This window comes from Microplitis demolitor, chromosome 4 (genome assembly GCF_026212275.2).
Source record: "Microplitis demolitor isolate Queensland-Clemson2020A chromosome 4, iyMicDemo2.1a, whole genome shotgun sequence".
Classification (NCBI taxonomy): domain Eukaryota; kingdom Metazoa; phylum Arthropoda; class Insecta; order Hymenoptera; family Braconidae; genus Microplitis; species Microplitis demolitor.
In genome coordinates, this window is record NC_068548.1 from 22,558,780 (window position 1) to 22,578,284 (window position 19,505).

The 19,505-nt window shown below is 27.0% G+C and overlaps 1 protein-coding gene across 3 annotated transcripts in view; it reads left to right on the forward strand.

Moving 5' to 3' along the window:
• LOC103577405 (regulating synaptic membrane exocytosis protein 1) overlaps positions 1-18,186 on the forward strand; it is an 88,840-nt gene extending 70,654 nt beyond the window's left edge. For all 3 annotated transcript variants that reach the window (XM_053738427.1, XM_053738429.1, XM_053738428.1), the window contains exons 16-23: positions 6,536-6,705; positions 6,834-7,049; positions 7,277-7,605; positions 8,172-8,351; positions 15,969-16,098; positions 16,771-16,850; positions 16,972-17,079; positions 17,643-18,186. In XM_053738427.1, coding sequence (XP_053594402.1) covers positions 6,536-6,705; positions 6,834-7,049; positions 7,277-7,605; positions 8,172-8,351; positions 15,969-16,098; positions 16,771-16,850; positions 16,972-17,079; positions 17,643-17,944 — 1,515 coding nt within the window. In that variant the 3' untranslated portion in view covers positions 17,945-18,186. The remainder of the gene's footprint in view (positions 1-6,535; positions 6,706-6,833; positions 7,050-7,276; positions 7,606-8,171; positions 8,352-15,968; positions 16,099-16,770; positions 16,851-16,971; positions 17,080-17,642) is intronic.
• The last annotated feature ends 1,319 nt before the right edge of the window (positions 18,187-19,505 follow it).

Genomic DNA, 19,505 nt, shown 5'->3' on the forward strand with positions numbered 1-19,505 from the left:
CAGACGACAGTAATTTGTAAATATTTATAAATAATGCACGTCCGTAATTAATAATTAATTTATATATATGTGTATATATTTATATATTAGATTGTAATTTTGCAATAATTTTTTTTCCATGGTTACAAATTACAAATTATGAAAAAAAAAAAAATCATTTTTGAAGCAGCTCTCAATTGTAATTTTTGAAAATCACTCAGAATTTTTTTATTTTTATTTTTTCAAAATACTAAAATTTGGACGTTATATAAAAAAAATTAAAAATTCAATAGGCTAAAAAAAAATTGACAAAAATTTTAACTTAACTGCGCTAAATTATTTATTGCAAATAAAAAATAAAAATTTTTATTAAAATAAAAATAATTTTTTCAAAGTGAATATTTAATAATTTTGAAATCTGAGCATTAAAAAAAAGTTGCATCATAACATTCATATAAATATATATAGACATATATATTTAATAAATTAATTATTATAAAAAATTATTAGATAATTGAAATATGATAAATTTTCTTATACTATCTCTTTACTTGCCACAATATCTTGATATATAAATGCATATGTTAGCACTTGTCGTCTTAAAAGCACAATAATAATTAATACCATTATTTAATTATTTTATTTTTCACTACTGTGATACTAAAAAATTGGCATCGAAATATAAAAAAGAAAATAAACTATTAAAATATATAAAAAAAATATAATAGATTAAAGATGAATAAAATTGTTTAGTGGATAATTTTTTGAAAAGTCTATATATAAATATATAAATATACAAAATATTACATAATGTGAGTGAACGGTCGGAAGATGAGACACATGATGCTTACGTACAATCAACAGTAGTTAAATAACACCGCACGTGGAAATGTTCTTACGTCAATGCGGTTAACAAAGGGCAAAAATAAATAATAATAATAATAATAATAATAATAATGAATATAATAATAAAATTATAGTAGGTGGGGGTATCTAAGATAATAAAGACGAGGCAAAAAATAAATATAACGGTGCTAAATATATTCGAGCTTTGACAATTTATCGTCTCTTCCTAATTAAATCTAAATAAACATAATATACATTTTAAAATATATCAATATATATATATATTAAAGATAAAAGTATTTAATTAAAAATTTTTAATGTCTTTTACAAGCTTTTATCTATATCTCTGACTTTTTAAACTAATCAAAAAGAGTTTTTAATAAATAATTAAATTTTAACGAATTTTAAAACAGAATTATCAATTTTTATGAACGATTAATTAAAATTCACACCTCAAATTTTCATGGTGTCATTTAAATATTTATTTTAATTTTTTCTATTTTCTATTTTTTTTTTTTTTTTTTTTTTTATTACAATGCAAGAGAGGGGGGGTATAAGTTTGTGAGTAAATCGGGTTCTTTGGAATATTTTTCAAAAATTACTCTAAGGAGTAAATAGACATTATGAGGCAAATTGGGCCACTTTTAATTTTTACTTAAACCAGAAAATGGCAATAAGTTTAATTTAATTTCTAGTAATAAATTTATTTAGTTTTTTTTTTTTAATTAAAAATTATTCAATGTCCATTTTACCCTGCACTTTTTTTTTAATGACTCATATTAATATGAAATTATTACCTAAGGCCCAATTAGTCTTCTCCCTAATTTAAAATACAAATAAATAAATTTCTACAAAATTTCAACTTTACCACAAATTTTTCCAAAAATTTGAAAATAATTTAAACCTTAAAAAATCAAAATCTTCCATAAAAGTTTAATTTCATATTTTTCCACTTAAGCAACACCAAAAAAATAACCAGGTACTAAAATTAAATCAGCGTACTATTCGTCCTTTTTAATTTTTCTAAAATGCACACCATGCAATTTGAGGTGTGAACTTTTTTAAATACATAACTGAATAGTCTACCAGATGAAGGTTTAAATTAGTAAAGCTAGTCTAAAATAAAATGTAATTAAAAAAAAAAAAAGAAAAGTAACGAACTAAAATCTATTTTAAAAAGTGTAATTTACAAAAACTATAACTCCGTATAATTGAACCGAACGGCAGTTCCAATACTCTAAAACATTTAATTTAATTGTTACCCACAAAACTTTCAACGACCACGATCGTTAAAACCGGGGTGTGTATAATTAAGTTAAATAAAATTAACACTCACACGTGATCACTTGTTCCCACTCTATACCATTTAATTATCAGCTGAGCTCCAAGAAATCTGACGGATTTTACATTAACGGATTGAGAGTTTTATTGAAAATTCAAAATAATCTTAACTCTTTATATTTATCTACTGATTTCTACCTTGCCTATAAAAGAAATTCACTAATAATAATAATAATAATAATAATAATAATAAACAATAAATTTAAAACGTAGCTTAGTTCATAATACATTTAATAATTCAGCCGCTTTCGAGTTAAATAAATAATAGGCCGTAGTAAATCGAAAATTTCATATCATTAAAACTTAACTAGGCATTATATTATTTAATTTTATTTACTAAATAAATATAAATATTTTTTTATCATTACTTATAATATAATTTGATGAATTGAATATAAAGTCCTCTCGCTCCAATAAAATTAGTGCTAATTAATTTATTTTTTTTTACTTTATGGCCGTTCATTTCTATATGTGTCAGTTGGGGCGAGTTGCGTTTATTAAATATGACGTTATCCCATATCAATATAACCCTAAGCAACAAAAAAAATATATATATATAAATAATTGACTCTGAAAAATTGATCTCAAAAAAATATATGTAACTTTTCATTTTTATTTGAATTATTAATTTTTATAGACTATATTCAATGATATAGTTTGGAGTCTGAGACTGTCCGTTTTTAACGGCATTCCATTGCTAATAAACGATAAATGACAGCCAAATTTACGTCCCAATGGAAATCCGTTTACTTATAATTATTATATTTAATTACCGTAGTTTAATCTTCTTTAAAAAAATGAATTATAGATATATTGTAAAAAATATGTTGAATTACAATAAATAAATGGATCATGTCTAGATTTAGATCTCGGCTGATTTTATTGTAATTTAACTTTTAATTATAAACAGAAAATCTTTAAAAAAATAATTAATTAATTAATTGAAACGAGATTAATTGATTTTATGTATAAAACTGAATGTATGTTGAATAAACGAGATATATAGAGAAAATTTATAAAATTGAATTTTAAAAAATATTAAAATTTATATTACAGTCCACAGTTCACTCTATCATTTATTTCAAAATTATTTTTTTTGTTTTTTTCAAAACTCTTTTGTTCAAAAATATTCATTCCCTTTGATGGAGATTTTTTTTGTGTACCCTTTGACGTTGTGTCTACTCTTGTCATTACATTGTTATTATTTTTATTATTATTATTATTATTATTATTTTTATAATTATAATTATACTCTACGTCTTATAAATGTTTCTGTCCATCTCCACGTTAATTCATCGTCATTTCTGTGTCCCGTATAAGAAAAGTTAACATTACTGAAAATAAAACCGCTGACGAATGACGAAAATGTAAGTTATGGCTATGATAACAACAACAAACAAAAGTTTAGCATAACTCGCCCTCACGCTACTCTCTCCCAACTGGCACGAATATTTAGTATTCTTAGAACATTTTATTTATTATTATTATTATTATTAATTTTAATTTTCGTATCTGATTATGATTAGTTTGTAAATATAGTTTTTGAATCCTCCGAATGCCTCGCAGCAAGTCACCCTATAAATTCAAATATTTCATTAAGTACTTTGATGATTGTCAAAAAATCATAAGTTTCACTTTTTATCCAAAATTTATCAATAATTGTAATTTTTTTTTGGAAAAATTAACAATTAGCCATTTTTCAAAAAAGGAAATTTAAAAATAATTTTTTTAGAAATTTATGAAGGTCACAGAAATCGTCACTTATATATATAACCTAAAAAAATTATTTTTAATTTTGTAGTCCAATTCTAATAAGCGACTGCATCTCTAATATTAATTTTGCTGTCACTGGGAATTAAAAATTTTTCATTATAATTCACATATTCTACATTTTGAAATTTATGTTTGAATATATAGTGGATATATGGACTCGTTTTATAAAAAAAGAAGACATTTTGAAAGTGACGATTTCCATGAAATGTTTTTTCATAACTAAGATGGCCACTTATCAAAATTTGACTGCAATATTAAAATTTGGTAAAAGTCCTCAGTGACGCTGTGAAGGCTGATTACAAATGAATTTAAATAAATTTTATATTTATAATTTATTAGATTTTTTGTAGAATTGAATTTGTGAAAATTACTGGCACGCGCATGCGCACGCAGTTAATAGCTACTAGTACGAAACAAGGCTAATATATTTTTTTTTATATAAAATGTAATAACAATGAACATATTTATAAATTTTGAAAAAGGCGAATTTGACATTCGATAAAATATAAGTTTTTAATTTTTCACTTGACTTAGGATTTTAAAAAAACTTTACATCTTCAAAGTACTAAAATAATTATAAGTAAAAGTGGGTAGGTCGAAACTAGTAGACAATGCAAATGAGATTGTTCAAATTCAAATATTTATCATATATATGTATATTAATAATGACAACTAAAAATATAGTCTTGGTCAGTCTAAGAATATTTTCCCAAGTATTTCATCAATAAACAAATATTTGAAAACATAAAAAAAAAAAATAATACGAGGGAAAATGAAGACTGAGGCGAAAATTGAACATCACTTTATTTTAAATGGAATCAGGACATCCCAGGTAAAAATATTTGGCCAAAATCATAGAATTTTATCAGAAGAGGTCAAAAATTGGCTGAAAAATGGCGAAAATTTTATTATTTTTGATAAACAACCCGAAAATTGATCAATAAATTGAGTCTGCATATTATCAATTATTTTCAGGCCCAATTATCGGCCTTTTTTCGGCGGAGAAAATATGTTACTATTATTTTGACATGAAATTTTTTTGCCCGGGATGTATCTCGCGATACTTGATCTATTTGTATTTCTTCTATTCGCCTACATGTATATAAAAAATAAATTTATATATATATTTATACGTATAAATAAATTTATCTGTATATATATATTCTCTTCGGATATATCTCCCAATTGTACTATAACATTATAACCTTATTCGGTGATGTTGCTTGGCCCTTACAAGTAGTGATACCATCAAGAATGCGAAATTTGCTCGTGAGCTCGCTACCGCTCTATACTACTCGTTGCTCTCTACTACTGGAAATCCCGGGTAAGCGAGAAGGCGTACCACGATTTATGGTGTCTCAACACACCCTGGAGAGCCAGAAAATGAAAATGGACGTGAAACATATGGGGGGAGGAGTTCAATGTGGCGAACAAAAAAAAGAATGGGCTCTTGGGGGTGGAAAGGATAAATTTTACTAAAAATAAATATAATTAATTTTTTATAAATATCACAAATATGACTCTCATATTGTATATTTTTTTCCATACTCTGTTCAAAATTATTTCCTATACATTTTACTCCGCCCGAATTTTTTAAATATTTTCAAAAAAATTCTCAGACAAATTTTTGAAAAATTTAATCAGCTACAAAAAAAGTCTCATTGAAAAAATCAATAAATTCAAAATTTCAGATATTTTCAAACTTCAAAATTATATATTCTGCAAAAATATATGATATATATGATTGATATTATCAGATACATATTTTTAGATGGCAAAAGTAATGACACAAATTAATTTTCTTTTACTCCAAGCAATACCAGAAAACTCTTTTCCGAAAAGCTACTTTTCAAAATTCTACTCAAGGGCTCTGTCGCAACTTTTTTTCAGTATGTAGTACACGATTTTGAACGGAGTAAAAAAAAATATATTTTAAAGTAACACACTGTGTATAAAGTATGTAAGTCATATTTTTTTAGAGCTCACTCTTTTTTTCTCCAACTCTCTGCCTTATCGTTTCACCTGGTCCGGTCACGTTTAAAAGTGACAAATAATTTTCAGCTTAAAACTTTCACGTGCGCTTTGCATGTCAAATGCATCCTCTTTCATGTTAACTTTTTTGAATTTTCTTTTGAGTTTAAACTTTATTTTTCGTTACCTTTTCTTTTTTATACTTTTGTAAAAATGCAGTCTCATGCTCAGCCAATCCTCCTTCGTATTCTGTGCAAAACCTTCATGTAAATTTAAACCAGCTCATCCGCATGACATTAAAAATAAAAATATTTTTTATTTTTCTGAAACAAACTTTTTTTTTTTTTGTTAATAATAAATAATTAGCCAGTTACGGGCTGAAATTTTCTCTTCTCCATTCCAACCAATTTTTATTAACAAAAAAAAAAAAAAAAAAAAAAAAAAATTATCATCAAATTAAAAATCATTTAAAAAATTACATTAAATTTTTTTTTTTTCAAAATAAATTAAAAAATTTTTCAGCCATAAATTTTTAAAAATTTTCCAATAAAACCATCAGTTCATTAGACCATAGAAAAAAATAGTGGGTCGAAATATAAAAAATAATAAACCGTGAAATTTTTAGGAACAACTTGCTAAAGAGAGACAAGTGAGCGGACGTGTACAGATTCACGTGTGGTACGAAGCCGATAGGAAAGAGCTGGTGGTGTCAGTTTTGGCAGCTGACGAGCTCTGTGTCCGAGACGATGGTTCGCCACCGGAAGCCTTTGCCAAGCTGGTGCTGATGCCAACCTGGTAATTAAATGCTAACATAATTATGATAAAACAATAGGTTGTAATTAAATTAAATTAAAATGTAAAATAAATATATACATATATAGATACATAGACATATTTATGTATACATTGTTTGTTTGTCGTAGTGGTGATCAAAGTTCTCTACAAACAGATGTGACTGGTCCAACGCAAAATCCAATTTGGAACGCAAATCTGACGTTTACTGGCATCGCTGGTGAGAAGCTAATGGACAAAACGATCGATGTAACCCTCTGGGATTGTCATCCTGATGGTGATAATATTTTCCTCGGGGAATGTTCTATAGACTTGCAGAATGCGTTTGAGACTGATCGAGAATCCTGGTTAGTATTTATTATTATTATTTTTTTTTATTTGAATTTTTAGTTGAGTTTTGTTGGAGAATCTTTTATTTGGATTTCTGATTGAAGATAAATAACTCGACGAGGTGGAAAAGCGAATAAAGAAATCACGTTTTTTTTCGTTATTGACTTTTCTATTTTAAATTACTCATGATATATTTGGGCATATATATTTATGGATGTTGGTGTGTGTCGGCTGTGTTGGATAGGTATCGATTGGAAGACCCGAGGGGGATCCGTTCAGGAAAATCGCCTTACGCTTCACCGCGTGGCTCACTGTCGATGGAGATAGCGCAAAGGCTGCTCAGACGAGAGTTGAGGGAACGTAGTTACAGCGAAGACACTCAAAGCGATAGCGGAAGTCCGGAACCGTATTTCCTTCATCCAGATCACGCTTGGCAGGCAAACTCACGCCGCGGTTCGTCCCAATCTGAACAATTAGAAGTTGAACCTTATGAACTTAGTAAGGATTACAGCAGATCGCTTCCCGGAAGCAGACGGAGCAGCTTTCAAAGTCAAGGCGGCACTGACAGCAAACGTAAGTTTCAATTACTCTCTTAACTTTTATTTACTTTCCTTTTAAATATATATATTTATATATTTTTAACTTCCTGTTATGAAAACGAAGTTATTGAATTTGGTCCGGTTTTCAAAATTTTAATTTTCATTAGATCTTGACATTTTGAAGTGAAGAAAAAAATTTTTTCCTTAAAATCGAGCTCTGAGTCTAGATTTTCGATCGAATTTTTATAGAATTTTTTAGATGACGGTTCTGATGAATAGTAAAGCATCTGTTGGAGGTAGGGAGGCCTCTGAGGTATGAGAGAAGTCTTCTGGAAAAACTCTAGCTCACAGAAGTGATGAAAAAAAATTTTTTTTTTCAAATTCGAGCTCTGAATGTTGAGTATAATTATTATACAGTCATTCATTACTTTAAATTAAAATTCTAGCTAAACTATAAGAGTTACTTCAAAAATGCACATAAACAATTTTGTAGAGAATTAAATTTCCTATAAAAAAGCTCTTATAATATTTTTATGCCAGCCGCTTAGTTTCTGAGTAAAATTAAAATTAAACAAAAATATAATAATTGAATGAATTCAGGCGGCAGCATAGTGGATACAGAAATGCCAAGTGTTTATTACAACCGTGATCGCCGACGCAGTTCCGTGGCAAGGTCAGTCCGCGATCCAGAAGAAGTGTTGAGATCGTTGAAAAAAGCTGCAGCCAAGGGCGAGCTCGGGAGAACAATGAGCCTATCGAGTGACAAAAGACGCGGAAGCCGTGAGTAATTTCACTACAAATGCTCATGAATCCCAAAAAAGACCATTCACATTTTTTTCTTTATCTCCATTTCATCTTTACTTTTATTATTATCATTATTACAATTATTATTATTATTATTACTGCTATTCTAACTATAATACACATTTTTCACAATCTTTTGACCATTTTTCCTACACTATTTATATTTTAAAAAATTATTCACTTCACCTACACTGTCAAAAAAATTACAGAGTGAATGCGGATTAAATCCAATGACTATTTATTTCATAACCTCAGAGTTAAATTCAAATAAAATCCAAATCACTCCAGTCTCTCCATTGAAGAAAAAAACTCCCTCAGAACTCCGAGTGACCGAATGAGTTCGTAATTAAATAAAATTCATAATTACTCCGAATTCACTCCTGGTTTTTTACAGTACACTTTAGTCATTAATTAATAACTTAATTAATTATTTTACTATCAAACAAAATGCACATTACATTTATTAATTTTGCTATATAATATTTTAATCAATCAATATTCATTGTCTTAAATTAATTTCATAATAATAATAATCATAATAATAATAATAATAATAATAATAATAATAATAGTCATGGTCGTATATATGTGTATCCAATCATCATTTATCTGGTGTGTGCGGTGTTCACCTGCATCATAGCATCATAATTAAAGTGCATTCATGTTGATAGATGCTAAGTCAAACGTCAATTCCCCATAGTCATGCGTAATCAAACCCTCCTCGATTAACATTATACATAGATACATATATGTATATGTATGTATATATATGTATATGTATGTATGTATGTATTAATGTATGGATATGCTTGCATATTGCTTAACATCTAACACCCTTGAACCTTTTCCCAAACTGATACATTGTATACATCACATGTTACATGTTATGGATCAACTGAACTACCCGTCACTTTAATCTTAAACTATTTAAAAATATGAATTTTTATCAGTGACGGTAGTTTGTGTGAGCAAAGTGTGTGTGTCATTCATGTTTTTATTTATATATTTTTTTTATAATAGAGCATTGTGATTTTTATCTTATTTCTTATCCAAGTTTTCAAATTATTTTTACAATATTATATACATATCTATGCATCTTTCTCATTATTTTTGTATAAAAAATACTGCCGATGCTTAATCAAAGTGCTTCGACCGAGCGATTTTATTTAAAACTATATTTTTACACTTAATATTTACATTTTTTATTTTATTTGTATGAAAGAATGTTTTATTCAAAAATTGATCATTATTTTTTAAATTTTGAAAAACTTAAATTTTGAATTTTTTTCCTCTACAAATTTTTTTAACTTTTTCCATTCTAATGTCAATAGTTCTCAATTTTTTAATTTTTTGTAATTTTTTATAACAAATCGCCAACTTTTTGAAAATTCGCTCTTTCAGCTAAAGTCTAAAAAAATCTCAATCAAAAAATGAGATCGACCGTAAAATAAAATTCCTGTTCCGCCTCCAAAAATCTTAACTATGTACCCCTCAAAATTTTCGCGGCAAATTTAAAATGAATGATTCAAAAACAACAAATCACAATTTATCAAATTCATTGATAATAGTTACAGTAAAAACATTCTTTTGTACAAATATTTGATTATCTAAACAACTGACAATGACTAAAAACAATTTTTCAAAATCTCACATTACATCAAATAAACTACACGGAAAAAAATAAACTTTAAAAATTACTGTTTGAAATTATAACTCAGAACCTGAGTGTCAATATGGGGAATTTTGACATTCAAAATATTAAATTTAGTAAGACGTGTCAATTTTCTGAGTATTAGTTACGATTTTTAAAGTTCAAACAGTAGTTTTTCTTGCACAGACAACAAATTTTCATACTTATCCTGTAATTAAATGAGAAAATTACTATATGAAGCTGAAGCTAGCGGCCGTAATAAGTAGCGGCCACGCAAAAAATTGCTGGCCGCTACTTATTACCGCCGCTAGCTAGCTTCATAATTACTATTTAGAATGATAGTATCTACTGACCACTTTATCATTATATTACTTGTCTTTCTCAATGTACATAGTTAATTTTTTTCCGTGTAAATTAATTAAATTGTATATATATCAATAACTAAAATTGAACTTTTTATAATATGAACAAACTCGACATTTTTTCTTTGTAACAAAGTTCAAAAGTACATAATGGAGTATCATCTATTGTCCAGGTTTGCAGTCATGTTCAATTTCCTCCTATATATTATCTTATTCATCATAATTATACATACATATATAATATATTTACATACACACACACATATTATATATAAATATATATCACTATTAAACGTCTAGATGTCAGACTAATCCACTATATAACCCACTCGTTTTATCTCAACATTACTGCAATACGCGCACGCTTAATTCATACATGCAATGTCTTAAACCTCTGGATAAAATTATCGTTGCTCATAATAAACTTAATAATCCTCGCTACAAAAAAAAATTAAACACCGGTACTGGCGATAGTAATCTCCCCTCTATTAATGAAACATATTAATCATTGAAATGTGCTAAAGCTCTGCTATAACAATTATCATTATTGTTATTATAATTGTTTTACTATGTCGTTATTCATCGTGTCCATTACATTACACTCTACGTCTATATCTATGCAGTCGTCCATAATGGATATATGTTTATAACTACCATTTAATGTCTCGTTGTCTATGCATTTAAAGCACGATATAAAATGATAGTTTGCCGTTGGATATTTCACTTTTATTTTTTTGTTCAGCCCGAGGATATAAAATATTTCATACGCCATTTTTTTTTTCAAATTTTTCAAATTATTAATTTTGAAAATTATTTTTCAATTAATTTTAGTTTAGTTTCTTTAGTGAATATTTTTTTTAATACAACAGAGGGGGTAGAATGGGTCACAAAATTATTTAAAGACCGTACAAAAAAATAATAAAAACATGGGGTAATTTGGGCTGTGATAAATTTATTTAAAAAATAAAATCATAAATCAGCTGTAAAAATTTCATTGAAATTTTTTTAGAGGTCCATTTTGCCCCACACTTAAAATTTGTATCTGCAATTGGGTCTTAGTAACAAAAATAATTAATTGGGCACAAAAAAAAACTAAAACTATAGAGACACATTTTTTGCGGCCCATTTTGCCCCACAAATTCTAAACTATTTAAAAAAAAAAAAAAAACTAATTCAACGACATTCTATCATTAAAATCGCTTTGTTTCTGTCCGTCTCATTAAAAAAATATATATATATATATGCACATATATACATATATATATATATATATATATATATATATATATTTTTCTTTATTTTGTTAATAAAAAAAAAAAATTATTAAATTCAATTGAATCAATATTTATTTTTCTTGCTGCCCGCCGACGAACGCGGTGCAAAAACAATAAAAAAAAAACGAACAAACATGTGACCACTCGCTCGGTCGAACCTCCGATCTGAATGATACGAAAAAAAAATCGACTGACGCAACCGATACTGCATCTCACTAAAAATCACCATAAAAATAATGAATAAAAAAACCATGAACATGAGTCTGAATCTTAATTTAAAAACTGAAATAAACCATAACAATCATCACGAACCTTACTACCACATCACCAACCACCAACCTATGTTCGATTACCGGGCCGCACTTGATCGGGGCCCGGCCATACAACCAGAGTGCGTAGTCCCAACAGTTACTGTGTGGCAGTGCGAGCCTGTGTCTCCGAGGACCGGTAAATCGGCCTCCTTCTCACTACCGCACTCCACACCACCCCGATAATAAACGCAAGGCATTGTCGTCCAACGACTTACGACACCGGTAAGACCACTCTCTGTCTGTCTCTTATCTCTAATCTAATAATTATTTGTCTATTATTTTATTTAAAGCGTATTGAAAATATTAAAATGTAATCCAGTTACAAACAGCCTAATATATTTTTCGCTACTAATAAATTCGATCGGCTAATTGCAGTTGACTTAATTAATTATTATTTCAATTAAAAGTATACTAACTTTATTTCATTATTTTATATTGAATTTTAAATTCATTTGCTGACAAATTATCTCGTATATTATTGAGTTATCCTGTAGTTGCTCTCAATATCCTAGTCTTCTCTAATAGTCTTCTCTATTATATTATATATTATATACATAGACGTAGATATATACATAATGTAAATTGTATATAAATATTAGGTGGCCCAAAAAAAATCGACTATTTTTTTTTCTCATTAAATTTTTTTTGGTTGAAAATTTTTTTCGAATCTTCTCCAAAAATAAAATCAAAAAATTTTAAGGTCGGTAAAGAATTTTTAAAATTATCGAAATTTTGATTTTTTCTCTTCAATTTTTTTTTTTTACTCATAGAAATTATTTCTGTTATAAATAAAAAAATTTAAAAAGAAAAAATCAAAATTTCGATAATTTTTTGAATTTTAAAAATTAAGCGGCATCGAAAAATTTTTTATCAAATTAATTTTTTGAAGTTTGAAAAAAATTTAAAACTGACAAAATTTCATATGAGACTTGAAAAAAAAAGGCGGTTATTTTGGGCCACCTTAATAGACATACATATATATAATATAAATTGTATATAAATATGAGTCAAGGTAAAATATAAAATCCTATTAGATATACTTTTATTGCTACCAGTTGATACCAGTTGTATAAAACCTGCAGACGTGACTTAGGTAAGGCCGTAAGGCCAGAAATTAAATCTGATAATTTTAGTGTCCAATTAAAGTACGGGTTTGTTGAGACATAAAAAAAAATTGCTGTGCTTGACAAACTTATGTAATTATTTTTTTAAATATTACTAGATACTAATTACTAATTAATTTATTAATTAACTTTTAAAAAATAATTAGATTTTAAAATTTTTTAATTAAAAACTTTAATCTTAATTTTAATTATTTACTTCTTTTGATACTTTTAGTAATTTACAGCTATCAACTGTCTTTTCATTTTGATTTTATGTAAATTTTGTATTTATTATTATTATTACTATACTGATGATGATGATTATGATGATGATGGATAGTAGACGTGTATGGAGGCTTGCACTTTGCAATAAACTAGTAGCAACTGGCACGATTAGTAGCATTAGATATAAAATATATATTACTTTTTTTTTATAGATTTTGCATCTTTTTTACTTTTTTATCTAAATCTTATTACTTATTATTATAAATTGTGTAACTTTTTTTTTATGGTAAATTATAAGACTTTTTTTTTTAATTTTAATATTTAGTTTGTAAAATAATTTAATTACTGGGAATTGTTCTCTATCAACATACATTTTTATAAAATACATCTGAGAAAAATAATAATATTTTATTGTTGATAAATTTTTGGAAATTTTATAACTGAGATGAAGGAATTTCGAAGATTGCGTAGAAATTTGAATTTTTTTTTTTTGATCCTTAAAAAAACTCTGGAAGTGCAAAATTTATAAGCCTCAAAAATGGCAATAAAAATTTCCGGTAATTGTCAATTATTTGGGCTAAATTTGAAAATTTCAATTACTGATGATAAATTTTTGAAAATTTTATGACAAAGTAATGAAGAAAGTGGAAAAATCGTGTAGAAATTTTGAATTTTCAATTTCTTTCTTTTTTCGATCCTTCGAAAAAATTCTAGAGGTGAAAAATTTATAAGCCTTAAAAATTATGAGAATGTCAGATAATTGTCAATTATTTTTAATAATTTAGAAAATTTGAATTACTAACAAATAAAATTTTGAAATTTTGCTACTAGAAATTTTGAAAAAAAAATATTATAGTCATTCAATAAATAATTTTAAAAAATTTTCTATGAATAAAATTCTTAAATAAATTTTGTTCATTTAAAAAAAAAACATATATATATATATATATATATATATATATATATATATATATATATATATATATATATATATATATATATATATCAAATAACATTTATATTATTAATTTGAAACAATGAATTTTTTGAACTGTTAATTTCCTAAGAGACAGTTAAGATCTTAACAAATAAAATAATGACAACTAATTTAAAATAAAAAGTTCACCGACTTAAAATGTATTACACTCAGCGATTTTAATATTTAATATTTTTATATTCCGTACCTAAAAACTTTTAGTCGCGGTTTAGTTTTTAAAAATGCAAATAAGCATATTTCGTCCCTAGGCATGAGTATGAAAGAAGTTTATCTAGAACACAATATCAAACTGCTTAGGTTTTCGTGTTCTGAAGTAGGGTGTGGGAGTATTCGTGTATATATATCATATTTAGGTGAATATATATAGCTTGTGTAAGTACTGAATGCCCAGAGCCGTCGACTCTTCTCAACGGATGGGAGGGAACCTCGTAAAATGGTAAACGGATAAAGGAAAAAAAAATGAAAAATTTCTTTTAAAAAGGGGAGAGCCGGTACTTAGTCGTAAAGTAGTAAGAGGAAAAGGCGGAGATGCCGGGTTACTAAACGAACGAGGTCGCTGAAATAGCTGCACTAGATGGGGTGAGATAAATTGGATTCGCGACTTTGCGAGTCAACCAACTCGGCAAGAAAAAAATAAGACAATCAAGGGACAAAATCCAGAGCAAGAAAAAGACAATTCGAGGGTGACTACAATTATGAGGGAGATGGGTTAGAAACTTTTAAATTGACATCTTCTATTCAAGTCTTAAACCACTCGAACTTTCAAATTTATTAATTCAATTTTTAAACTTCTTTTTTTTTGTTATAAAAAAAAGAGATAAAAAAAAGTATGACCTAATGATCTTTAGAAACTTGAACTTTTTAATTTTTAAGTTTGAAATATGAACTTACAACAAATTGAAGTTTATAAATTTTGAATTTTAAAATTTGAAGTTTTAAGTTTAATCTTTAGAAAAAAAATTTTTTCTTCTTATATTTGATATATTTTTTTACAAGTACATAAATTGCCTGAATAAAGGCAAAGATTTTTTCAATATATTTTGTAAGTTTTATTTTTTTAAATTTATTTTCAAAAGCTAATTTTTCCCGCGATTAATTTTATTAAAATTTAAATTACCAGAGGTTAAAATAAAAATATCAGTAGCTGACAGAAAAAAAATCGTGACATTTTTTTTAGAGTTACTTTTGAATTTATATATTATATATAGGGATATATATTTTATTTAAACATAAAACAAAGTTAGCAAAAGCGAATACGACTTGTTGATTACGACATGAGTTTCTGCTTTAGGTGAAAAAAAGTTTTTGAATACTCTCTTGAACTCACTTTTATGATTTCTCGAGTGTACTTCAAGAGAGCGTAAAGCGAAAAAAAATACACATAATAAAAATAAAAAGGCAGGGAAAACTAAAATATGAGTACGCAGACAAATAATATTTCTGACATGAGAACATTTCCCAGGCGACTCACACGATTTTTATAAAAAAAAAATTTTGCCAATAATTAGTGATTTTGGTTTGAAAGTTTTGACTCCATTAAAAAGCAGAATTTTTTCCCAAGGATAAAATAAATCGTGGGGGTCATGCGACTAGATTTATGAATGACAAATACAATTGAGAAAGTGGGTAGAGAAATATGTGGTATGATAATTGAATAAATAAAATGTCAGGGCGAGATGAGCGCAAAGACAGCATGGGAGGACGTGGCGAAAAACGTGACAGCATAGGACAAACAATGATGGCATTTTCCGAGCGATTTTATGACAGAAACAGTGAGTCTGATGAAGACGATAAGTGGAGGTAAAGAATTTATATTACTCACGTTCTTACATACACCCGTATAATATCATCTTATCATATTACTCGCTAACTTTTATTATTAAAAAAATTTTTTTAATATATGGTTATTTCTACATTCGTTTTTCCAACTCGTAACTCAATTCCCGACTTTTTTATCTACCTTTATAAATCAGTGTAGTATTACTTTAATATAAAAAAAATTTGTCGGATTGATATTTTTTTATTAAGTACAAATTTATTTAAAAGAAACTCGGGGAAATTGAGCGAAAAATTTAATTTCATTTTTAAAATACGGCTAATAATTTTTTTGATTATTTTTTTAAAAGATAAATTTTCAAAAAAAAAATATTTGAAAAAATTGCACCTATAGATTTTTTAATTTTCTATATGTGCATTTTTTTAGTTTTTTTTTTTCGCAATTGATTTGTTGAAAAAAAAAATCCGAAAATTGTTAATTGGTTGTCAATTTCAAGATAATTTTTAAAAAAATTTTTAAGCCAACTTAATTTTCAAAAAAATTAAAGGAACTAAAAAGTTTTCTCCTGATCGATTTCCCCAACTTTTTAGCTGTAAATTTTGAAAGGATTCAATCGAACGATTCAAATTTAAAATTCATGATTTGACCCAAATTTGAAGTTTGAATTTGTGCAATTTATTTATAAAAATTTTCAGTCAACTCCGAGATGAAAATGGTGTGGATGTAAAATTGGGTCCAGGACAAGTTGCACCTCGAGGATTTAAACTTATTGGAGGTAAACAGGAAATAATAACAATAATGTTAATATATTGCATAAAGTTAAACAAAAGTTTATTTTACAGCATAAATATTTCGGAGCGTAAATTTAAAAAATGTACAAACTTTTGTTTTCGTAGGTATACACAGCGGCGAAGTTAAGTTGGCCTTGTTCCTCAGCAAAGGCACACTCGAGGTCGAGGTGATCTGCGCGCGAGATATTTGCCCAGGAGAGAAAGAAGAACCGGGTAATAAAATAAAAGCCAATTTGCTTTGACAATTGGAAAACTTGCTCAGAGTTTCATAAATTTAGGGATTCAATTATTATCATTATCATTATTAATATTATTATTATTATTATTATTATTATTATTATTATTATTATTATTATTATTATTGTTATTATTATTATTATTATTATTATTATTGTTATCACTGCTATCATCGCCACTGCCAAAGTGGGAAAAGTTCAATTAAATTCTGCTGAATATTTAATAACCTTTTTACCATTTCATTTTCTTTATAAGTAAATTTAAAAAATTATATTAAAAGTTTGAATTATAAAAAATATATAGAAATATAGTAATCTCTCGAGGGAATAAAATGTATCCGACTTTTTCTCTATTAAATCGAATTTGCGGTCTACTTTATTTGATAAACTTTGTGTTAAACTTTATTACGTTTACTTCTTGTTAATTTTATTTTTATTGATCCGCAATACTAATAATAATAATAATAATAATAATAATAATAAGTAATTAGTTTTCCGCTACAGTAAATTCATTAGCCATTTGAATTAATAAATTTACAGACACATATGTTAAGACGTATCTCCGCGACGGCGAACGTTGGATACACAAGCGAAAAACCCGAGTAATTCGTCACTCCCGAAATCCGCAGTATCGACAAACCCTGAAGTACGGAAGCTGCGACGCGCTGGGACGTAATCTCCTGGTAATGTTGTGGGAAAAAAAACAAGGTTTCGAGAGTAATCAAGGACTCGGTGGCGCAGAAGTTGACCTCGAGCTATTGCCATTGACGACACTCACCGTCGGCTGGTACCCGATTTTCCCCATCCACACTCTCGGGACTCAGAACGACAACTCTCCATGATGGTTAAGGGAAAAATGGGCTCTCGAAGCCGGCGAACTCGATCTCCGACTTAGTCTACTAGTCAAGGAAGAGACCGAGTCCGTCGTTAAGATTATATCTTGATAGAATGTGACTCAATTTTTTATTTTTTAATTCGTTTCATTGACTTCTAATCGACTAATGACAATCAATACCCAATTCATTTTTTAAATAATTACAATTATTTATAAATTATTAAAAAAATTTAAATGCACACCTCAGACTTAAAATTTAATTTCCGTAAAAAAACTCTTAAAATTTTATATTAACAATTCAATTAATTAATTTAATTTAATTAATCGTTTTAATACAAATTTAATGTTCACTTCCGGTCGGGTTTCTTTTAATTTTTTAAACTAAAATTTGCACACCATTAATAAATTTCTGCTTTATCGACAAATGAAAAAAAATTCCAACCAATAATTTTAAATAAATTAATTAATAATAAATTAACAAAAATTTAAATAATAGTTTTTAATAAAATCACATCTCAAAGTCTTCTGAAGCTGATGCTAAAAAAATTAATCCGTTTAATTAAATATTTTTGCCATATCCGTAAACAGGATATGAGTATTAAAAATAATAGTAACGCGAACATTAAAGAAAATTTTAAAAACCAGGCATCAATTGTTAATTATACGTTCTCTTTGTAACCGAGTGGTTTATTAACCGCTTTATCGATCTGAAAATAGTATGATGGTGTGAGGTGTGCAAGAAAATGGATAACGATGTAAAAGAATAAATTTACCAGAGCTCCGTCAATGAAACGTTAACAAAATTTTATTAAACACAATATTGAATTTGATTTAAAATAAAATAATAAAATTATTTCCTCGTTAAATCGGTAGTCGGCGTATATTTTTCTAAAGTTTTAAATAAAAATTTTAGCGGTCAGTAGAATAAAGTGATGAGTACAAAGTATTTGGTTTAAAGTTGAAAAAATATAAAATTAGTAAGCAATATCACAGAGATTTAGCAATAAAATTGTACCTGGTTGCGGTCTATAAAACGGGTAAGACGAGGAATTAATTTCTTTTTTTTTTATATTAATTTGTTTGAGTAACGAGTCGCTGAGAGCCCATTTTTCCCCAAATAAAGTAAGAAAATGTATGAAAATTAATGTGAAGATAAATTACGAAAGTCGATCGATATCGAAATTTGTTGTCTGGTTGATCCAGTTGAGGGTTCGATCGAGTTTCGTTTAAGCAAAAGTAAAGAACGCCACGTTGCCGATTTAATAATTTAATTTTTAATTATTGTGTCGGCAATTTCCTCAATTTACGAACATTAAATTTTGAACATGCCTTTGAATTAGTCATCGATAAGTATTTTTATTTTGTTAAACCAAAGACTTATTATAATTAATTGTTAATTTGTTAATTAATTTTATTGCTTACAATGAAAGTAAAATATTCACATTTTATATTATTGTGAATTAATTTAAGTGTTAGTATAATTATTAATTAATTAATTAATGAAAGAAGAGACGGCCTATTGACTACAAATTTTGAAAGCCAATCAAAATTTTATTGTTCGTAAATAA